This window comes from Anabrus simplex, chromosome 5 (assembly GCF_040414725.1).
Source record: "Anabrus simplex isolate iqAnaSimp1 chromosome 5, ASM4041472v1, whole genome shotgun sequence".
Lineage (NCBI taxonomy): Eukaryota > Metazoa > Arthropoda > Insecta > Orthoptera > Tettigoniidae > Anabrus > Anabrus simplex.
In genome coordinates, this window is record NC_090269.1 from 191,308,661 (window position 1) to 191,327,453 (window position 18,793).

The 18,793-nt window shown below is 39.2% G+C and overlaps 1 protein-coding gene across 1 annotated transcript in view; it reads left to right on the forward strand.

Moving 5' to 3' along the window:
* LOC136873908 (cytochrome c oxidase subunit 7C, mitochondrial) overlaps window positions 1–18,793 on the forward strand; it is a 50,143-nt gene that overhangs the window by 27,341 nt on the left and 4,009 nt on the right. The window contains exon 2 of the mRNA XM_067147239.2: window positions 1,851–2,006. Coding sequence (XP_067003340.1) covers window positions 1,851–1,967 — 117 coding nt within the window. The 3' untranslated portion in view covers window positions 1,968–2,006. The remainder of the gene's footprint in view (window positions 1–1,850; window positions 2,007–18,793) is intronic.

Consider the following 18,793-nt stretch of genomic DNA (forward strand, 5'->3'; position numbering starts at 1 on the left):
TTCGTGGGGGGCTGACCATGCAGTGCTGTTGTAGGTTTCTATGAGGCTATGGTCCTTTCCTGTATTGACTATGGTAGTGCGGCGTATGGTTCAGCATCACCATCTACGCTGCACCTTTTAGACAGTATTCACGTTAGTGGAGTTAGACTGGCAACTAGCCCCATTCCCAGCCTCTTGGCTGAATCGGGAGTTTCAACTTTACTAATAAGGCGGCAGCGAGATACTCCTCACATACGCTGCCAAAATTAGTGAAATGCTACAACATCCCAGCTATCAATGCATCTTCAGTACACAGTACCACCAGAGGTACCAAAACCAGCCGAGTGCCACATGGCCAGTTGGGATTCAAATTGATAGCTAGTGTAGTGAGTGTGGCTATCGGCGGTTGTCTTGAGTGGATCATTGTTGAAGCTTCTCTGTGGTTCTGTGGATCCAAAGTGAACACGGATGCCTCTGTTCATCAGAGGTATTTCCAGGACTTTGTTCACAAGTATCCAGCTGCACAGCATCTTCACGGATGGTTCTAAGATCGGAGAAAAGGTAGGATGCCCTTTCGTCTCTGATAATATTGAATCAATCTCACTTCCTAGTGTCTAGCATTTTTACTGTGGAGCTTTTTGCCATCTTAGAAACTCTGCAGTTTATGCTTGATGGCGAAAGAAACCACCTTCTTGTGTGTACCAATTCAAGTTTTCTGCGGTCAGTTGATGCCCTTTCCCACAACACCCACTGATACAGAAGATTTATGACCTTCTAGCCAGGTTCTGTGATGCTGGCACCAGAATAACTTTAACACGGCTTCCAAGCCACGCTGAGGTTACGGGAAATAAACATGCGGATCAAGTTTCAAAAGACTTAAGAGATAATTTTCTCAGCTATGTCGAACCATCTTGATGGCCTGGGAATTGGAGTGGCTAAGTATCCAAACTTCCAACAAGCTGAGAGCAATTAAGAATACAACTACCGTGTGGCGGTTCTCTTTCTGCCCTTCATGGAGAGAGGCAGTAGTTTTGTGTAGGCTGTGTATAGGTCATGGAAGATCTACACAATCTCGCCTCCTAAAGAGGGAAGAACCTCCCCAGTGTGTTCTTGTGGTGCCAACTTCACCGTGACTCACATTCTCACTGAGCATTTCATAATTACAGGATTTTTTAACCCAAATCCAAGAATATTCTTAATGTGCCATGTGTTTCATGTTAATGTATAAATTTTCATGTCAATGTGTATATTTTCAACTAGTGCATTTGTTTCCAGCAGATTGAAACAAGACCAACAAGTCTATTCCATGTTCCATGAATACACAACAGTTTTTTTAAACCAGGACCAAGAACTTTTTAAGTGCCAAGTATTTTATGTCTTTGTGTGCATTTCATTTCAAGGTGTATATATTACATGTAGTTTAATTCGATTGAATCAAGACCAACAAGTCCAAGAACATTCTTAAAGCGTTATGTGTTTCATATCATTATATGTGTTTCATGTTGTTAAATTCCAAGTATTACATATCATGTACATTACAATTCAATGTGTGTGTTTTGCAACCCATTGATGTGTTTTTTAGGCAATCACCATTATGTGTATAATTTTATTATGATGTCTTATGTCAACCAGTCAAGATGTATGTAGGCAACCCTAATGATTGTTATCAGATTCCCCTTGATTTGATATTCAACAAGAACTGATGATGACTCCAAGGGAGTCAAAACCGGTCTTCGCTTAATAAATTTAATATATTTTACAATATGTTGAATGGTGGAACATCCCTCAAACTCTATTATATTGGAGTGCCTCACTATTGTTGTTACCTGTTTTTCTGTTGAATATATATATATTTTTTTCCTTTCTTACAGAATCTCCCATTCAGCATACATAACCGCTATAAGTTGACTGCGCTGTTCATTGTCTTCTTTGGCTCTGGACTGAGTGCTCCTTTCCTTGTCCTGAGGCATCAATTGCTGAAGAAGTAGGAGTCATTCATTAAGTATAGGAGTTTAATGTTGTATGATGTAAGTATCTGTACAAGAGAAGGTGATTTCATGATACTGATTACGTAGTTAATACCTTGATTAATAGTACAGAAGGAGATTGCATTATTAGTGTTGACTTCGGTCAAATTTACATAATACCAATATAAATGGTCCGTTATTGGACATTATAAATTTTCCAGCTAACTCATTCCTGGTTGCCAGCGTTTTGCCCTCGTGTGCTAGGTTGGGCTCATCAGTTGGTACCTAGCACACCTACCAAGACGCTGGCTAGTGCATACCGTGGAGGCCACTGCGTAGGCTACCTCGAGCCACCGGTAGTGCCTATGCACTATGAGAGACTTTGTCTCTTTTCCAAAAATTGATGCCTGCTTGGCTATCAGATATAGATGTTGATTCCCATAGGGAATCTGAAATATTTGTCCCGAATGAATAAATTTATTATACCGATATAAATGGTCCATTATTGGACATTATAAATTTTCCAGCTAACTCATTCCTGGTTGCCAGCGTTTTGCCCTCGTGTGCTAGGTTGGGCTCATCATTTGGTACCTAGCACACCTTCCAATTTGCTACCAAGATTGCTCTCAGCTGAAACCAAAAGTGTGCATCAAATAATATTTGAAGAATCCATAAGGATAAACATCATGTAAATTAAGTTTTGTTTTAGATATTAGTGAATAATAAAATGGTTGGAATAAAGAGGAGTTTGTTCATCTGTGCTTATGGAAATGTCACTGTAGACTAGGCCTGGCCAAACAGTGTTCTGGCTGCAAATCTATCTGGCACACCGTCTCAGTGGTGTTACGGGGAGAGGAGGCAGGAAAAGTTAGCATGACACCAGAGTGGTGGGGGATAGCCAGAGCACCATCTAGACTTGGTTGCGCTCGTAGGGGCGTGCGAGTCTTGGGGCCACGACTGCTGTAGACAAAGAATAGTAAATATTCTATATTTTGTAACTACAGTGAGCAAGGCAGCAGGAAGCAATGGACTATAGTGGCTATACCGAGCCCTCAATGCCATATGGAAGGATGAAAGTATACCTGAAGATTGGCAACAAGGAAGCATTGTACCATTGTTCAAAATAAGGAAATAGGAAGAAATGTGAAAATTATAGAGGTATAACCCTATTATCACATGGGCTAAAAGTAATGGAGAAAGTCATAGACAGAAGACTGAAGGATATAATAGAAACACAGTTAGAGGAAGAACAATATGGCTTTAGACTTAATAGATCAACAATAGACTTGTTATTTACAGTGCGAACGATAATGGAAAAACATTGGAAAGGAACAAGGAAATCCTCTTTGTATTTTTGGATTTGGAAAAAGCTTATGATACAGTTCAGAGAAAACATGTATGAGAATGCCTACAGAAAAGGAATGTACCAAAATCATTAATTAACAAGCTAGAACTGTATCATGGGAGTAAAAGCTGTGTACAAGTGGGGAATGGTGACTCTGAAACATTTTATACAAAAAGAAGGTCTCAAGCAAGGAACTGCACTGTCGCCATTACTGTTTATTATATTGATGGATGAAATACTAAAACATGTAAAACAGAGTATCAGTAGTAATGAAGTGAATGCTTTGGTATTTGCAAATGGTGTGGTGATTTGGGGAAAGGGAGAAAAGGAAGTACAAAGGAGACGACATTTGGAAAGAAAATCTGAAGGAGTTTGGACTGGTAATTAGTAAAACGAAAACTGTAGTCGTGCACTGTGGTGGAAAAGAGAAAAAGAGAAGCCAAGTGAACGTAGACGGAGAACGGTTAGGGAATGTAGAACAGTTTACATATCTGGGTAGCATTATTAATGGAAGTAATGAAATCAACCCTGAAATTAATAACAGACTAAGTAAAGGTACAACATTTTATCGGGTCAGAGAGCTTTTATGGGTTCACAAAGTACCCAAGAGAACAAAATTAACATTATATAAACAGTATTTCATACCAGTTGTAACATATGGACTAGAAACACTGGTAACTAATAGGAGAGTAAGATCCAAGCAGTAGAAATGAAATTTTTAAGAACATTGGTTAAAAAGACAAGAAGAGAGAGAATCCAAAATATTAAAATCAGAGAAGAACTAAATATAGAACCATTAGTACAACAGATACAGAAAGCGAGACTGAAATGGTTCGGAGATGTAAAAAGAATGGAAAAGGAACGAGTAGCAAGAAGAGAATTGGAAAGAGAAGTAAAGGGAAAGAGACCAATTGGAAGACAGAGAAGAAGGTGGATGGATCAGATTTGGAAGGACATTAGAGAAGCTGGATTGAATGTGGTGGAAGTAATGGAGCAGGAAATGTGGAAGGACAGAAAGGAGTAGAGGAGCCTTGTTAACCACACCCAGCTTCTAGCAAATGAGTTTTATTGTCATTGCAGATATGGTCCACTAAAGCTCTTACATATAATCATGGGGAAAAAAGCAGCAGTATACCATTGCAGGGAATGAACATGACCTGATTAGATTTCATTTCCTAGGAGGTTCTACGATACTGGTGGAAATGTATCATAGTTGAAAATCAAGCAAGACTCGTACATTTTAAAATATACTGAGTCAATCCCTCCTAAGGTATCAAAGCCTGTAAACAACAACAAAGAGGATGAACATATCATGGTGAAGTGCAGGATTTACAAGATATTTACAAGGGAGCGTTTGCCAGCTTACCCAAAAGCATTCCTAGACACTTTGCGATTGTCAAAGAACCGTGTGAATGGTGGTGTTTCACGACATTTTATGTCAGGAAAAATGCCAGTAGAAAAGAGGGGTGGTAAGCTCAAAATGTATGAGAAGAGGAATTCTGTGGTAGAGTTTATTAAGAAATTCAATGTGATAGCAAATCATCATTGCAGGAGCAAAACTAGCTGTTGGATGTATTTGCATTCCAATGTAAACATTACAAAAATGTGGCAGTTGTACGCTGCTGCTGCATCAGACGATAGGAAAAAAAGTGCAAATATTTTACTTTCGTCATGTGTTCCAGACTGTTTTCAATATTGGGTTTGGCAGTCCTACAATGGATGAATGTTCCATTTGCAACTCCCTTGATGAAAGAATGAAAAATAGAACAAAGCCAGAGGCAAGACTGTCTTTGATGTGTGAGAAGAGATGCCTTAAGCTAAAAGCACAAGCATTCTACTCCCTTCTGAAGTAAACGTGTGATGGCCTCATGACTGTATCAACAAAATCAACTTTTAGATAGATAGATAGATAGATAGATAGATAGATAGACATGATTTATTTTAACTGGCAAAGTTAGGGACACGTGTCCCTGTCTTACACTTAACCAGTGAAATACATAATTAACATAAAAATATATAACATACTGAATAAATGAAAAAAGAGAGTGAAACAAATTACAACGGTACTATGCTATCCTGCTGTACATAAAAATAACTATTATAATACACAATATAAATTAACATTTTGCTTCCTGCAAAGAAATTAACATACAACAAAGAACGAATTACAATTTCAATAATAATAATAATAATAATATAGATAAACCTACTAATATTTACAATTAATTTGTCCAATTCCAGAAGTATATCACATTGACGAAATGTTCAGTTTTCATGTGTTTACTGTGGGTGAAAAACATTGCAAAATGGGGATAGGGATAGGGATAAGGATAACTATGCAGGAAAACCACAGTTGAGTACTTTCTAACACTACTGATGAATAATACTAATAATAATAATAATAATAATAATAATCAATAATAAGAAGAAGAAGAAGAAGAAGGACCATGGGGAGGAGGAGAAGAAGAAGAAGAAGAATGACCATTAGAAGAAGAAGAATAAGACTGTCACACTACGAGCTCGTTTCATAGAGATATTTTGAACACATACTTTTAAATCTTCCGTGGTTTGATATCCCTCTGACCTCCTGCGGAAGGAAGTTCCATTCACGGCTGGCCACAACAGTGAAGGAATTGTTGTAGGTTGAGGATTTATGCTTAGGAATAGCGAGCAATGTCGAGCTCAGCGCTCTGGTGTTTTTATCATGGTGTTCAGAAAGGCTATGAAATCGTTCATACAGGTAAGATGGGGATTGTAAGGTAAGGATTCGGTGCAATGAAGTCAGGGTATGCAGCTTGCGTCTGTCTTCAAGGCGTAGCCATCCGAGGTCGACGTAAGACTGGGTAACGTGATCTGAAAATTTCAGATTACATATAAATCTTACACAGGCATTCTGTGCACGTTGTAGTTTATCTCGAAGCTCGGTTTTCACTTCTTTGTAAACTACGTCACAATAATCGAATATTGGAAGAACGAGGGTTTCAACTAGTTTCTTCTTTAAACTGAACGGAAAAGTAAATTTGAAATTGTTTAATGTGTGCAACGTAGCAAAAACTCGTCTACTCACAGATATTATCTGATCCGTCCACGAGAGGTGCTGGTCAATGGTTACTCCGAGATTTTTTACGCTCTTGCAAAAGGGCAAAACTTGATTTTGAAGTTGTACATCGGGGATGGACTTGCGGAAATTGTCGGAAATAAGTCTTGGGTGGGCAATTACTATAGTTTGGGACTTTTTTGGGTTCAAAATAAGTCCATGCTGGTAAGACCATTTACTTATGGCCTCTAGATCCATGTTAATTTTCTCGATTGCTGTCAAAACGTCTGTTGGTTTTGCATGGATGTACAATTGTACGTCGTCAGCATAGATGTGACGTTTACAATGTGTCAGCTGTTTAGCTAGGTCGTTGATATAGGCAGAAAATAGCAAAGGAGCAAGGGTTGACCCTTGTGGGACACCTCTTTTTACATATTGCCACGAAGAAAATGCACCTTGATTGGTGACACATTGTTGTCGTTCGTGTAAATCAGCTCCCAACCATCTCAGTGTACTGTAAGAGAACCCTAGGTGATAAAGTTTGGATAGGAGCAACTCATGGTCTACAGAGTCAAATGCTTTTCTGAAGTCCAATAATACTAGGATAGTCAGTTTTTGTTCGTCAATAGCCTGTTTTATATCGTCAGTCACGCTTTGTAAGGCAGTACATGTACTGTGATTGCGTCGGAAACCTGACTGGTGTGGGTCTAATATGTCGTGGTCGTTGAGATAGTTGGTGATTTGATTATGCACTATGTGTTCGAGTCCCTTGGCTACTATTGACAGTATATTTATAGGTCTGTAGTCACTGTTTAGTCTAGGAGATTTTATCTTTGGTAAAGGATGCACCAGGGCCATTTTCCAGACAGTTGGAAATACACTATTTTGAAGGGAGAAATTGTATATGAATGTCAATGCTGGAATAATAGCGTCGATAATTTTCTTTAGCATTATGATACATATATTTTCCACCCCTGTGGATTTAGTTATGATTCGCATGATAGCCGCTTTCACTTGAAGGGGTGAGACATAAATAAAATAAAATTTGTCTCTGCCTACGGGTGGTGTGTTGTAATTTGCACACAAAAGATTTTCTTTTGCTTCTTCGTTTAATTGTACATGGGAGGATACGAAGTGATTATTCAATTCATCAAGAGAAACTTACAAATCGTCTACCTTGTCTGGTTTATTTAGTCCAAATTGGTGGATTGACTTCCATAAAGTAGCGGGTCTTACGTCAGGTTTTATAAGGTCATGGGCGTACCGTAGTCGAGCGTTTCTTACTGTCTGAGTCGTTTTATTACGTAGTCGTTTGTAATAGATAAAGTTTTCCTCTGTCGAGTAATGTTTATATTTCCTATGAGCTGCATCCCGCTTAACCATCATTGCTCTAATATCATCATTTAGCCACGGGGAGAGTCTTTTACAGACGCGTGCTGTTCGTATAGGGGCATGTTTGTCAAAAATTTGTAGTATCATGTTATTAAAAGTGGTGACCATGTCGTCAATATTAGTTTTATGAGTTATCTCCTGCCACGGCATCGAAAAAGCGTCTTCCAATAATTTTTCATTGTTAATACGGCTATAGTCTCGGTAAGTCACGTACTTAGGTTTATGTTTAGAGCATTGCAGTGCGTAAGACATAAAGATGATGTCATGGGCTGACAGTCCGGGAGCAGATGTCTGGCCGTGATGTAATACTCTGTCAGGGTTGTTCGTTACTATTAGGTCCAGTAGTGTGTGTGAAGTTTTAGTGTGGTGAGTGGGAGAAAGTGGGAGGACCGCCATGCTGCATGCCTGAAACATATGCAATAGGTGGGTGGCTTCGGAAGAATCTGGATCTAGAAGATTTGTATTAAAATCTCCCATCATTATAAAATGTTCGTACATAGGTAACAGTCTGTTAATATCAGTCTCTAAGTCATTCAGACGGCGAGCTTTAGGCAGTTTGTATACTACACCTACCAAGCATTTAACAGTAGCGACCTGTATCTCCATGAACATGTACTCAGGTTTACGCTCGTACTGTTGAGCCGACTGACAGATAATTTGAGGTTTCAAGCGCGAAGAGACAAAAACACAGACCCCACCTCCCCCTTTGCCAAGTCTGTCATTCCTCAGAAGGCAGTAGCCAGGTAATTCAAGCTTCTTAGCTTGATGTTTGACTTTCAACCAACTTTCACTGCATAATATGATATCAAAGGACAGTGGATTGAAAATCGCTTTTAGTTCATCTATATGAGTTTGAGAAATTAAACTCTGGGCATTAAGGTGACATATGTGAAGTGCGCTTTTATGTCTATTTAGAGCTGACTGGAGAATGTGTGTTGTAGCTTCAAGGGGTGGGGTTCGGGTCAATGGACTAGCAGATAGACAGGTTGAAGGGCTGGGCGGGGAAGGGGAAGTGTGACAAGGAAAAGTATTGCAATGGTCAGAGGGATTACGGCTGTTAGTGGTATGCATTGCCAATTGCTAAAATGAAAACTAACTAGAAGTAGAACACAGCATGCGAATACAACCAATGAATAATCAGCAATTTACAGGGTAGCTTATAAGCTCAGTAAATTTATAATATGGGGAGAATGGACTCCCATTTCATACAAGTCAGAGAACTCAGACCAATAAGTCTTATAGATTTACAAAGTTGCTGAGATTGGCTAGCCATTATATAACACAGGAAAAGTAGAAGTTTACACAATTCAAAGGGAGCTGAAGCTTCGAAAATAAGATTACCTCGGGAGAGTCTCGAACCCTGAATCATAACCTGTATTTATACTTTACAAAACACCCTTAAATGGCCAGGGAATTACTTTAACTCTTTGGATGCCGGCCCATAATAGGGCATCATATGCATAGAATGCCAAGCATGTTTCAATGGATTTTCCATTACTATATAAAATTTGTTATTTACGTCTCATTTTAAAAGATATGGAGGTAAAATTTGGTATGTGAGCTTGACATAGTCCAAGGAATATAAACATGTGACTTGCATTTCAAAAAACAAAATTTTATGGAATATTGTGCACAAAAATATTATTTTTTATTTAAAAAAGGAAAAAACATAATTTGAAATTAATTAGCACATTTTACACTAAATCCAAAGTGACTAAGTGAAGATATTTCATCTTAACTCTTATCTGGGATGATATATACCAATTTATATTGTTAATGCAGGTCTATTTTCCAATTAATAAACTAATTTCCAAAAACATTGAACATGTGGAGAGAAAGTCACTAACAGTGTAACCTGTCAACGATTGGATATTTTATGAATTTTGGGAGAGTAATAGTAATCATTTGAGAGAACTGTGTCTAGTAGCAGTATTTGTTACTACAGAACAGTTCAGAAGATCAGAACAACATACAAAATCAACTAATAGTGTCAGGAATGAAAGTGTAAAGAACAGATTGAAATATTCTATGTGTGGAGCATCAGGATGAGGTAGACCTACATGTTTTGGTCGTGGGATTTGATAAAAATGATGGGGATGGACAACATTACTTTTAGGGAATATGCATTCAGTCCAAGAATCATCTAATTCATTGTCACTGACATTTTCATTAGCACTGTCACTATAACTCTTTGACGTTGCACAAAATGTTGTAAGCCCATTAGCCAATGTCAGGGCTCCATCATTCCCTGGTGCGCTATCTGAAGACCCCATAAACATCATAATCATCACTTTCGCTAAAATTAGAGTCGCTTACATCTTCAAAGCAACCCAAAAGTTCCTCAGTTTCTTCTCCCGATTTAGGCCTAGGTGACGACATGCCTTGTTGTGATAAATGAACTATTTAGAACTTTACTACAACCTAAATAAATTGCTAAGTAACTTAACTACAGTAGAAATAATAATAAACTTAATATATAACGATAAGTAACTCAAATGTGTCAATTAGAACGTAAAATTATTGAAAACAAGTCGCAACAAGCGGATATAAACAAACAAGGAGGCTGCCATATTGGATCATAGACGTCAGGCGCTCGCAGATCATACACTCACAATCGACGAGTAAACTAGCAAAAATGGAGCTATGTCAGTGCCATCTAATGACATAAGAAGGAATTACAAACATTCTACCTTTTTTCTACTTGATTTGTGGCGCAATCTGGCGTCTTACTGCATAACTACACCACTTATAAAAGGGTGCCGATCGAATCGGCATCCTGGCATTTTTCGTACAGAATATAAATGTCGATGCATCGGCACCTTGGCACTGTAAGAGTTAATGTTTAGTGACAAATACCTCTGACATTTAAAGCAGCAAATATATTCTGCTTAAAAAACATACTCAGTTAATAACTTCGCCATCCTTATCTGATTGGGAAGCCACTTTTGATGCGTGGATCGAAAGATCCAGAAAGTTCTGTAGGAGCCGAAGCCCATACTACACAGCTATAAACAGGAAAGAAAATCAATCACTACTGATCTGCATTTAGGGCAGTCGCCCAGGTGGCAGATTTCTTATCTGTTGTTTTCCTAGCCTTTTCTTAAATGATTGCAAAGAAATTGGAAATTAATTGAACATCTCCCTTGGTAAGTTATTCCAATGCCTAACTCCCCTTCCTATAAACGAATATTTGGTCCAATTTGTCCTCTTGAATTCCAGCTTTATCTTCATATTGATATCTTTCCTACTTTTAAAGACACCACTTAAACTTATTCATCTACTAACGTTATTCCACACCATCTCTTCACTGACAGCTCGGACCATACCACTTATGATAAACATGTTGATTCCCGTAGGGAACCTGAAATATTTGTTCCAAATGAGTAAATTTACAATACTAAGTGGTATTACATAACACTTAGTCGAGCAGCTCGTCTCCTTTCTCCCAAGTCTTCCCAGCTCAAATTTCGTAACATTTTTGTAATGCTACTCTTTTGTCGGAAATCACCCAGAACTATTCGAGCTACTTTTCTTTGCATTTTTTTTTTCCAGTTCTTGAATCAAGTAATCCTGGTGAGGGTCCCATACACTGGAGCCATACTCTAGTTGGGGTCTTACCAGAGATTTATATGCCCTCTCCTTTACATCCTTACTACAACCCCTAAGTACTCTAGGGGCCGATGACCTTCGATGTTAGGCCCCTTAAAACAACAAGCATCATCATCATCATCACCTAAGTACTCTCATAACTATGTGTAGAAATCTGTATCCTTTATTTACAATCATATATATGTGATTACCCCAATGAAGATCTTTCCTTATACAGTGAAACCTCGGAATGCGAGTAACTTGGTCTACGAGTGTTTTGCAAGACAAGTGAACATTTTAAATAAATTATAATTTCAAAAGTGAGTGATGTTCCGCATTACGAGCGTCACGTGTGCATACTTTTTTCCCCTCCCATTTTCCTTTGTTGAATGGATGAACGAGGTCTTTGGTCCTGTAGTGAAGAAATACCTTTCAGAAAATAATCTGCTGCTCAAAGTCTTGCTGGTTATGGACAATGCTCCTGCTCATCCTCCAGGCCTTGAGGACGACTTACTGGAGGAATTCCAAGTTCGTTAAGGTTAAGTTCCTTCCTCCCAACACTACTCCAGCCTATGGATCAGCAAATCATTTCAAACTTCAAGATGCTATACACCACAGCACTATTTCAGCGATGCTTCGTCCGACTCGTTGGCTGAATGGTCAGTGTACTGGCCTTCGGTTCAGAGGGGTCCCGGGTTTGATTCCCAGCCAGGTTGGGGATTTTAACCTTAATTGGTTAATTCCAATGGCTCGGGGGCTGGGTGTGTGCGGCGTAATCAACATTAGAAATCATCCTAGGTAGGGCCCTCATCTTCATCTTCACAGACATGCAGGTCGCCTAATAGGCCGTCTATTAGAAAAAGACCTGCACCAGGCCTCTTCGGAGGCCATACGCCATTATTATTATTAGCGATGGTTCGAAGTGACCGAGGGAACAAATCTTACCCTCCGAGAGTTTGGGAGAAATCATTTCCCCATAGTAAACTGCCTGAAGGTCATCGATAAAGCCTGGGATGGAGTCACCAAGAGAACTCTCACTTCCGCTTTGCGAAAGCTGTGGCCTGACTGTGTTCTTGGAAGTGACTTTGAGGGGATTGTTGGTTACAATGAGACGCTGATTGTTGTTGAAATTGTGTTCTTAGCGAAGACTATGGGGCTGGAGGTGAATGACATGGACATTCAAGAGCTAGTGGAAGAACATAGCCAGGAACTGACCACCAACGAACTGATGGACCTACATCGCGAACAACAGGCTGAGGTTATGGAGGAGATCTCATCCGGGGAAGAGGAAGAGGAAAAATCAGTGGAATCTCTACTTCAACTGAGATTTGGGAAAAGTGCAAAATGTGGGAAACGATGCAAAATTTTGTAGAAAAACACCACCCGAATAAGGCTGTGGCAGTGCAAGCGATGAATCAGTTCAATGACAATGCAATGTCACATTTTCGTGAAATCCTCAAAAAGAGGCAAAAGCAACAGTCATTGGACAGGTTCCTTGTTAAAATTGTACGGAAAGAAAACAATTCCAGTGAACCAACAGGTAGCAGTGATTCCATTAGTGAAATTCGTGGTACACAGTAACCCTTCTCATGTCATCTCTCGTCTCCCTCACACCAACGATTCTATTGTAAGGAAAAGTGCACTTTAATTTGTTTTACATTATATTTTGTTTTAGAGATGGTATGAAAAATATTTTTGTGTTGTGGACGATTCACCCGCGTTTCCATTGTTTCTTATGCAAAAACTTGCTTTGATTTACGAGCGCTTTGGATTACAAGCATGTTGCCGGAACAAAGTATGCTCGCAATCCAAGTTTCCACTGTATTAACACCTAGGTACTTACAATAATCCCCAAAAGGAACTTTCACCCCGTCAATGCAGTAATTAAAACTGAGAGGACTTTTCCTATTTGTGAAACTCTCAACCTGACTTTTAACCCTGTTCTTTTTTTTTGCTAGGGGCTTTACGTCGCACCGACACAGATAGGTCTTATGGCGACGATAACCCTGTTCATCATCATACATCACTTACTGTCCATCTCACAACATAATTGAGGTCATTTTGTGGTTGCTCACAATCTTGTAACTTATTTATTACTCTGTACAGAATGAGTTGGAGTTATGAGGTCATGACGCTCAGTAATGAGCACGACGACTAATAATGATGATGAGAGAATAACATCATCTGCAAAAAGCCTTACCTCTGATTCCACTTCTTTAGACATATCATTGATATATATAAGAAAACATAAAGGTCCAATAATACTGCCTTGAGGTCAGCGATACAGTGGTGGTGATTATTGTTTTAAGAGGAAGTACAACTAGACAACCATCCTCTATATATCCTCTATATAACACTATTCAGAGAGAAAAAATGGAAGGGGTCCGACACTTCAATAAATTAAGATATCGGCCAAAGAGAAACAAGGGCCATGAAGGGCGTGAAAATGAAAGACTCCCTAGACCTCCATACGTAATACCGTCGGAGTCTGAAAAGAACAAGAGTTGACCAAGGGAGGTCTGATAGGATAGATGAAAGTGAGGAGCCTGGCACGAGTAAGTGGAAGCAATGCCAGGACTCAGCTGAGGGCCCCGTGGTCGCCACCCCACGCTCCAAATTTCAGAGCCCCTGGGGCCCCTTTTAGTCACCTATTACGACAGGCAGGGGATACCGTGAGTGTTATTCTACCACCCCCACCCACAGGAGGAAAGACAAGGTTGTATATAAGAAAACATAAAGGTCCAATAATACTGCCTTGAGGTTTTTCTGGCAGGACCTAGTGTTTACAGTGCACTATGTCTTCTGGTGTGGGCTAGAGCAATTTTGTTACTTTAACTGCACTCTGTCTTATCCTTGGCTTTGACAATATGAAAGTAACTGAGGTATGAGCGATGCTAGTAATTCCATTCCTTCTGCAGCCAGTCCCTGCTATGAATGGTGTGAAAATTTTGCTCATAGGGTCGGTTGGTGCGTGCATTTCAGTGGGCTTGGCAGACTGATATGTAACAGCAACTTCTGGCTCAGTGAGGAAAGCAACGGGAAACCACCTCACTCCTCATTTCCCTAGTATGCCTCTTCAGTGATGCCTAGGCCATCTATGACAGCTGATGGCAGAGCTGTTGAGGATCCAACCAGCCTTAGTGCTGAAGACTGAACATACGAGGTCAATGATAGAAGACAAAGCATGAACCAAAAACAAAATATGAACACTTGAAACTGAAAACACTAAGCAATCAGGGTGCAATACCAAAAATAACACCTAACAGGGCAAATGGCCCAAAAACACAGTGGATAAGCCATACCACTTGGTGATTAAGAAAAACAAATAAAGTCCAAAAGGGGGACCAGGAGAATTTGGAATTTTAAAATGTAGCCACCAGCAAACAAGAAGTAGCAAGGGAAACGAGGGTGCACACTTGTGCATCTTTACAATTTACAAGGTCCCAATTAGGGGTGATACTTAAAAAGTCCAAAGACTGCCCAAAAGACCTACAAATTAAATTTAAATTCAAGGAAACTTGGAGCAACCTAACCGTTACATGCTAAGGGGGAACACTGGAATCTTCCCTTTATTCACACACAGATTAAATTCACATAGTTACATTAAGGTTCCTTTACCTTACGACTTTACCTCTCTATGCCAGCCCCAGCCACTGCATCTCCTGTGGGAGACCACCTCAGTTACGTAGCATTCGCTCTGTTTTCTAATGTGTTTTCCTATTGGCGGAATCTAATATCACAAGTCAAATTCTAATTGGTTAATAAATCTAAGAACAGTGGTAACAACTCCCAAATAACAAATAAACAACAGAAGAGTAATCAGGTTGCCAGAACTCAAACATAAGTTAGTGACAATACATAACAAGGTAACACTAGAGACCTCTAATCAATTTACGTAGAACTTCTTGAATATGGTATAGTTTAACAATTTCTTAGTAGATAGCACCACAGTCAGAGATTTAGTGTGGCCTAACTACTGTATGCGAACCTTTTCGTGATACCTGAGCTCCCTAGTGCTGAATCAGTAGACCTTGGTTATCTTCAAGATTTGTATTGGCAACCTTTGACACACAAACTATAAATTGCTTATGCATCGTTGTGAGACATCTAGTGTACACTTTACATACTAGTGCTGTTGTTCACACAGCAAAGCCAAATTATAGAATTCATGCTGGGAACAAGATTTGCATCGAGAAATGTTATATAATGTGTGTGTGACACAGTTGTTGGCGTAAGATAATATAGGTTTAGAAAATGCATATCAGTCGATCATATTATCGGTTCAGTTTAGATTTCATTTCCATTCAGTGGGCAGTATAACCGGAACCGGGAGAGCTCCCTCCTTACTCCTCACCCCTGTCAAACTTGGTATCAAGAAAAGTTTCGCATACTGTAAAGGCACAACCAATATTAACATGTACAAATCTCACATTTTTTGGTACATGGTTTGTCCTTGTTATAGAAGATCTGCAGCTATACACTTCACAAAACATATTGATGCCTGATTAAGAAAAGTTTTTTAAAACCTGCACAGTAAAAACCTGCTTCTTACTATTTGTTCATTTCATTAAAAACAAATGTTCCTTTAGAAAAAGTATCTACTTAAAATAGCTTGTTTAGACTAAACTCTCCATAAATAAAATAAACATCTAGATACAAGTAGAACTGTACAGTGTACATTAGTTAAAGTGTTCACTAAAACTGTTGTGGTTCATTGGAATGGGCATTATTTCACTCTGCTCTTTTGTGAAGGGCTTACCAGAAAAAACCTCAGAAATCTTAAGTCCAGAGTTAAGATGTAGAGAAGATACTGCTAAAATGAAACAACATAAACATTACATTAATTTTAAAAAGAATTGTGTTCATAAAAGAAATTCCATGTTGTCATGTTGATCTGTTTCTTGATACAGCCCCAGGGTTCTGAACTTTGGAGCGTGGGCTGGCGGCCACGGGGCCTTTAGGTGAGTCTTGACATCGCTTCCACTTACTTGTGCCAGACTCCTCACTTTCATCTATCCTATCCTTGTTCTTTTCTGACCCAACGGTTTTAAGTACTGAGGCCTAGGGAGTCTTTCATTTTCACGCCCTTCGTGGCCCTAGTCTTTCTTTGGTCAATACCTTCATTTTTCGAAGTGTTGGATCCCTTCGGTTGTTTTTCTCCTTATTGGTGTTAATAGAGGATGGTTGCCTCTTAAAATGATAATCACCACCACCACCACCTCCACCACCACTTTACTGATACATGTACACTGTAACAAAGCTACAGGCAAGAGAAGTTAGGAATAAATATCTTGAAATTAATCTTACTGATGAAATGTGTAATCCCCTTAATGTCCACTGGGGGGGCCTTAAATTCTCAGATGGCCTGGATATGAGATTGATCATTGGATACCCTTCTGGGTGAGAAGATACGTCCAAGGAACGACATACACAAGAACCTCGTTTATCCAGCCCTCATTAATCCGGATCGAGGTTTGTGAAGTTGTGGGCTCTTCTGAGTTGCTTGACACATTTGCATACATTCTCGGATGCTCGGATGTAGATGAGAATGACGTAAATGACTTGTTGAAAAATGACTATAATTCAGGCTACGGCATAATGATGGATGAAAAAATTATTGGCTCTTGTTCCTCGGCAGGTAATGTTGAGAATGATGCGTGAATTCGAAATTGAAACCAGCGCTCCATCAGAAGAAACAATGACTCGTGGAGAGGCAACAGTGCAGCTGGACAAACTGATGGCTTATGGACAGACTGAAACCATACCGGCAGAACTGATGTTAGTGAAAGTCTTTTGTCATCGTGCTGTACACAAATGCTATACAAATATAAAATAGAAAAAACTCGCACATTATTTTAGTGCATAAAACAAGTCATAAATATAAGGAAGTGCTCTTATATTTTTTTTGTACAATTGAAAAAAGGAATTACTGTACAATTTATGTTAATCTATAATTATAAAATAAAATAATTATAAAAGGAAGTGTTTGTCTGTGTGTGATGGCCAGCAAAATCTACAGCACGCAGAGATCTGAAATTTTGAACATAGGTAGATGGAAAAGGATCCGAATGCACCTCGAAGCCGGAATTTTCATTTTCGCTTTCGTTGGTGAATTATGAACGAAAAACCATCGGAAAACGTGCATTGGGATGTGAAAATCCAACGTGCTGTCGCCAGGATTAAGTGCATAGAGTCGCTGTCACTAGGCAACGTATATAAGATAGGTAGAGAACACAATATTCAAGGAGCCATTTTAAGTCCAGGGCGTAGGAAACCGTTTTTGGTCTTATATGGTGTGAGGGCATATGACTCTGTTGATGGTGATTCGTCCGTCGGATTGGCGCGTAAAGTCTTGAGCTATTCGAGAGGAGTGGGCTAAATGCCGACGCCAGGTTTCATCCTCTTCATTCTTACTATCATAAATAATGTCATTCATTTCATCTCATTAACTCATCTGATTAGGTTGACGTCTTGAAAGTCATCCGGTCATAAAAATTCGCTACGAAGTTTCATCCCACTTCATACCCAAACCCCATAGAGAAAGGGGACAAGGGTTGGACACTTATACATTTAGAAGAGACATAATGACGCAAGATAGACGATAATAATAAACAAGGAATAATACATAAATCAGTCAGGATAAGTCCATCGACACGACATGTCATACAGATGAGGCTGTCAGCTACACGACAGAAATTTTGAACAATTTGGAGTCACCTGGAATACTCTCGAACATCTTGGGGTGGACGATTGTGGCACCCATTATCCTTCTCAGGAATATGAATCCTTCCCTCTGCAATGAACACGGCTCTAAAACTGATGACGGATATTATTGAAGTCACCATCATGACTGAGCATGCCGCGGGCGAAGTAGTATTCCTCGGACTGTAAGTCCATTGAGTAGGAAGCCATTTTCGGCCCGCGACACGAGGAGCCATCAGCCTGTAATATTCGGAAGTGTTTGTGTGTATGTATAAGAAGCCCAGTCAAATCTTCGACACACAGAGATCTGAAATGTTGACATAGGACAATCGCTTAAAGTTGTAGGACTCCATCTTTGAAAACAGTGCATTTGCCATTGTCAACTGTACATGGATTGTTCAAGAGTTCGAAAGGCAAACAGAATACAGTATAAATCTTACCTCCAAATGGAAGGACATTTTTATATATTATTTTGAAGCTCTAAGGAAACAATATATTTTGTATTATATAACATGGTCTTTTACATGGTTTCAATATTATCTGTACCATCCGACAACCCGGTATCTTAAGCATTGATAGTAACAATATAATAAAAATAAAATAATGTATTTCATGCAATTTACATCAAAAAGATGTGAGTTAATAAATATAATGCTTTAATTTGCTTTTTAAATAAAGAGTTTAGGAACATCTAACAGTTGAATTACTAAACGCGGGCAAAGCCGCGGGCACATGCTAGTAGATTATATAACATGTACTGTATTCGTTTTTTTTTTTTTTTTT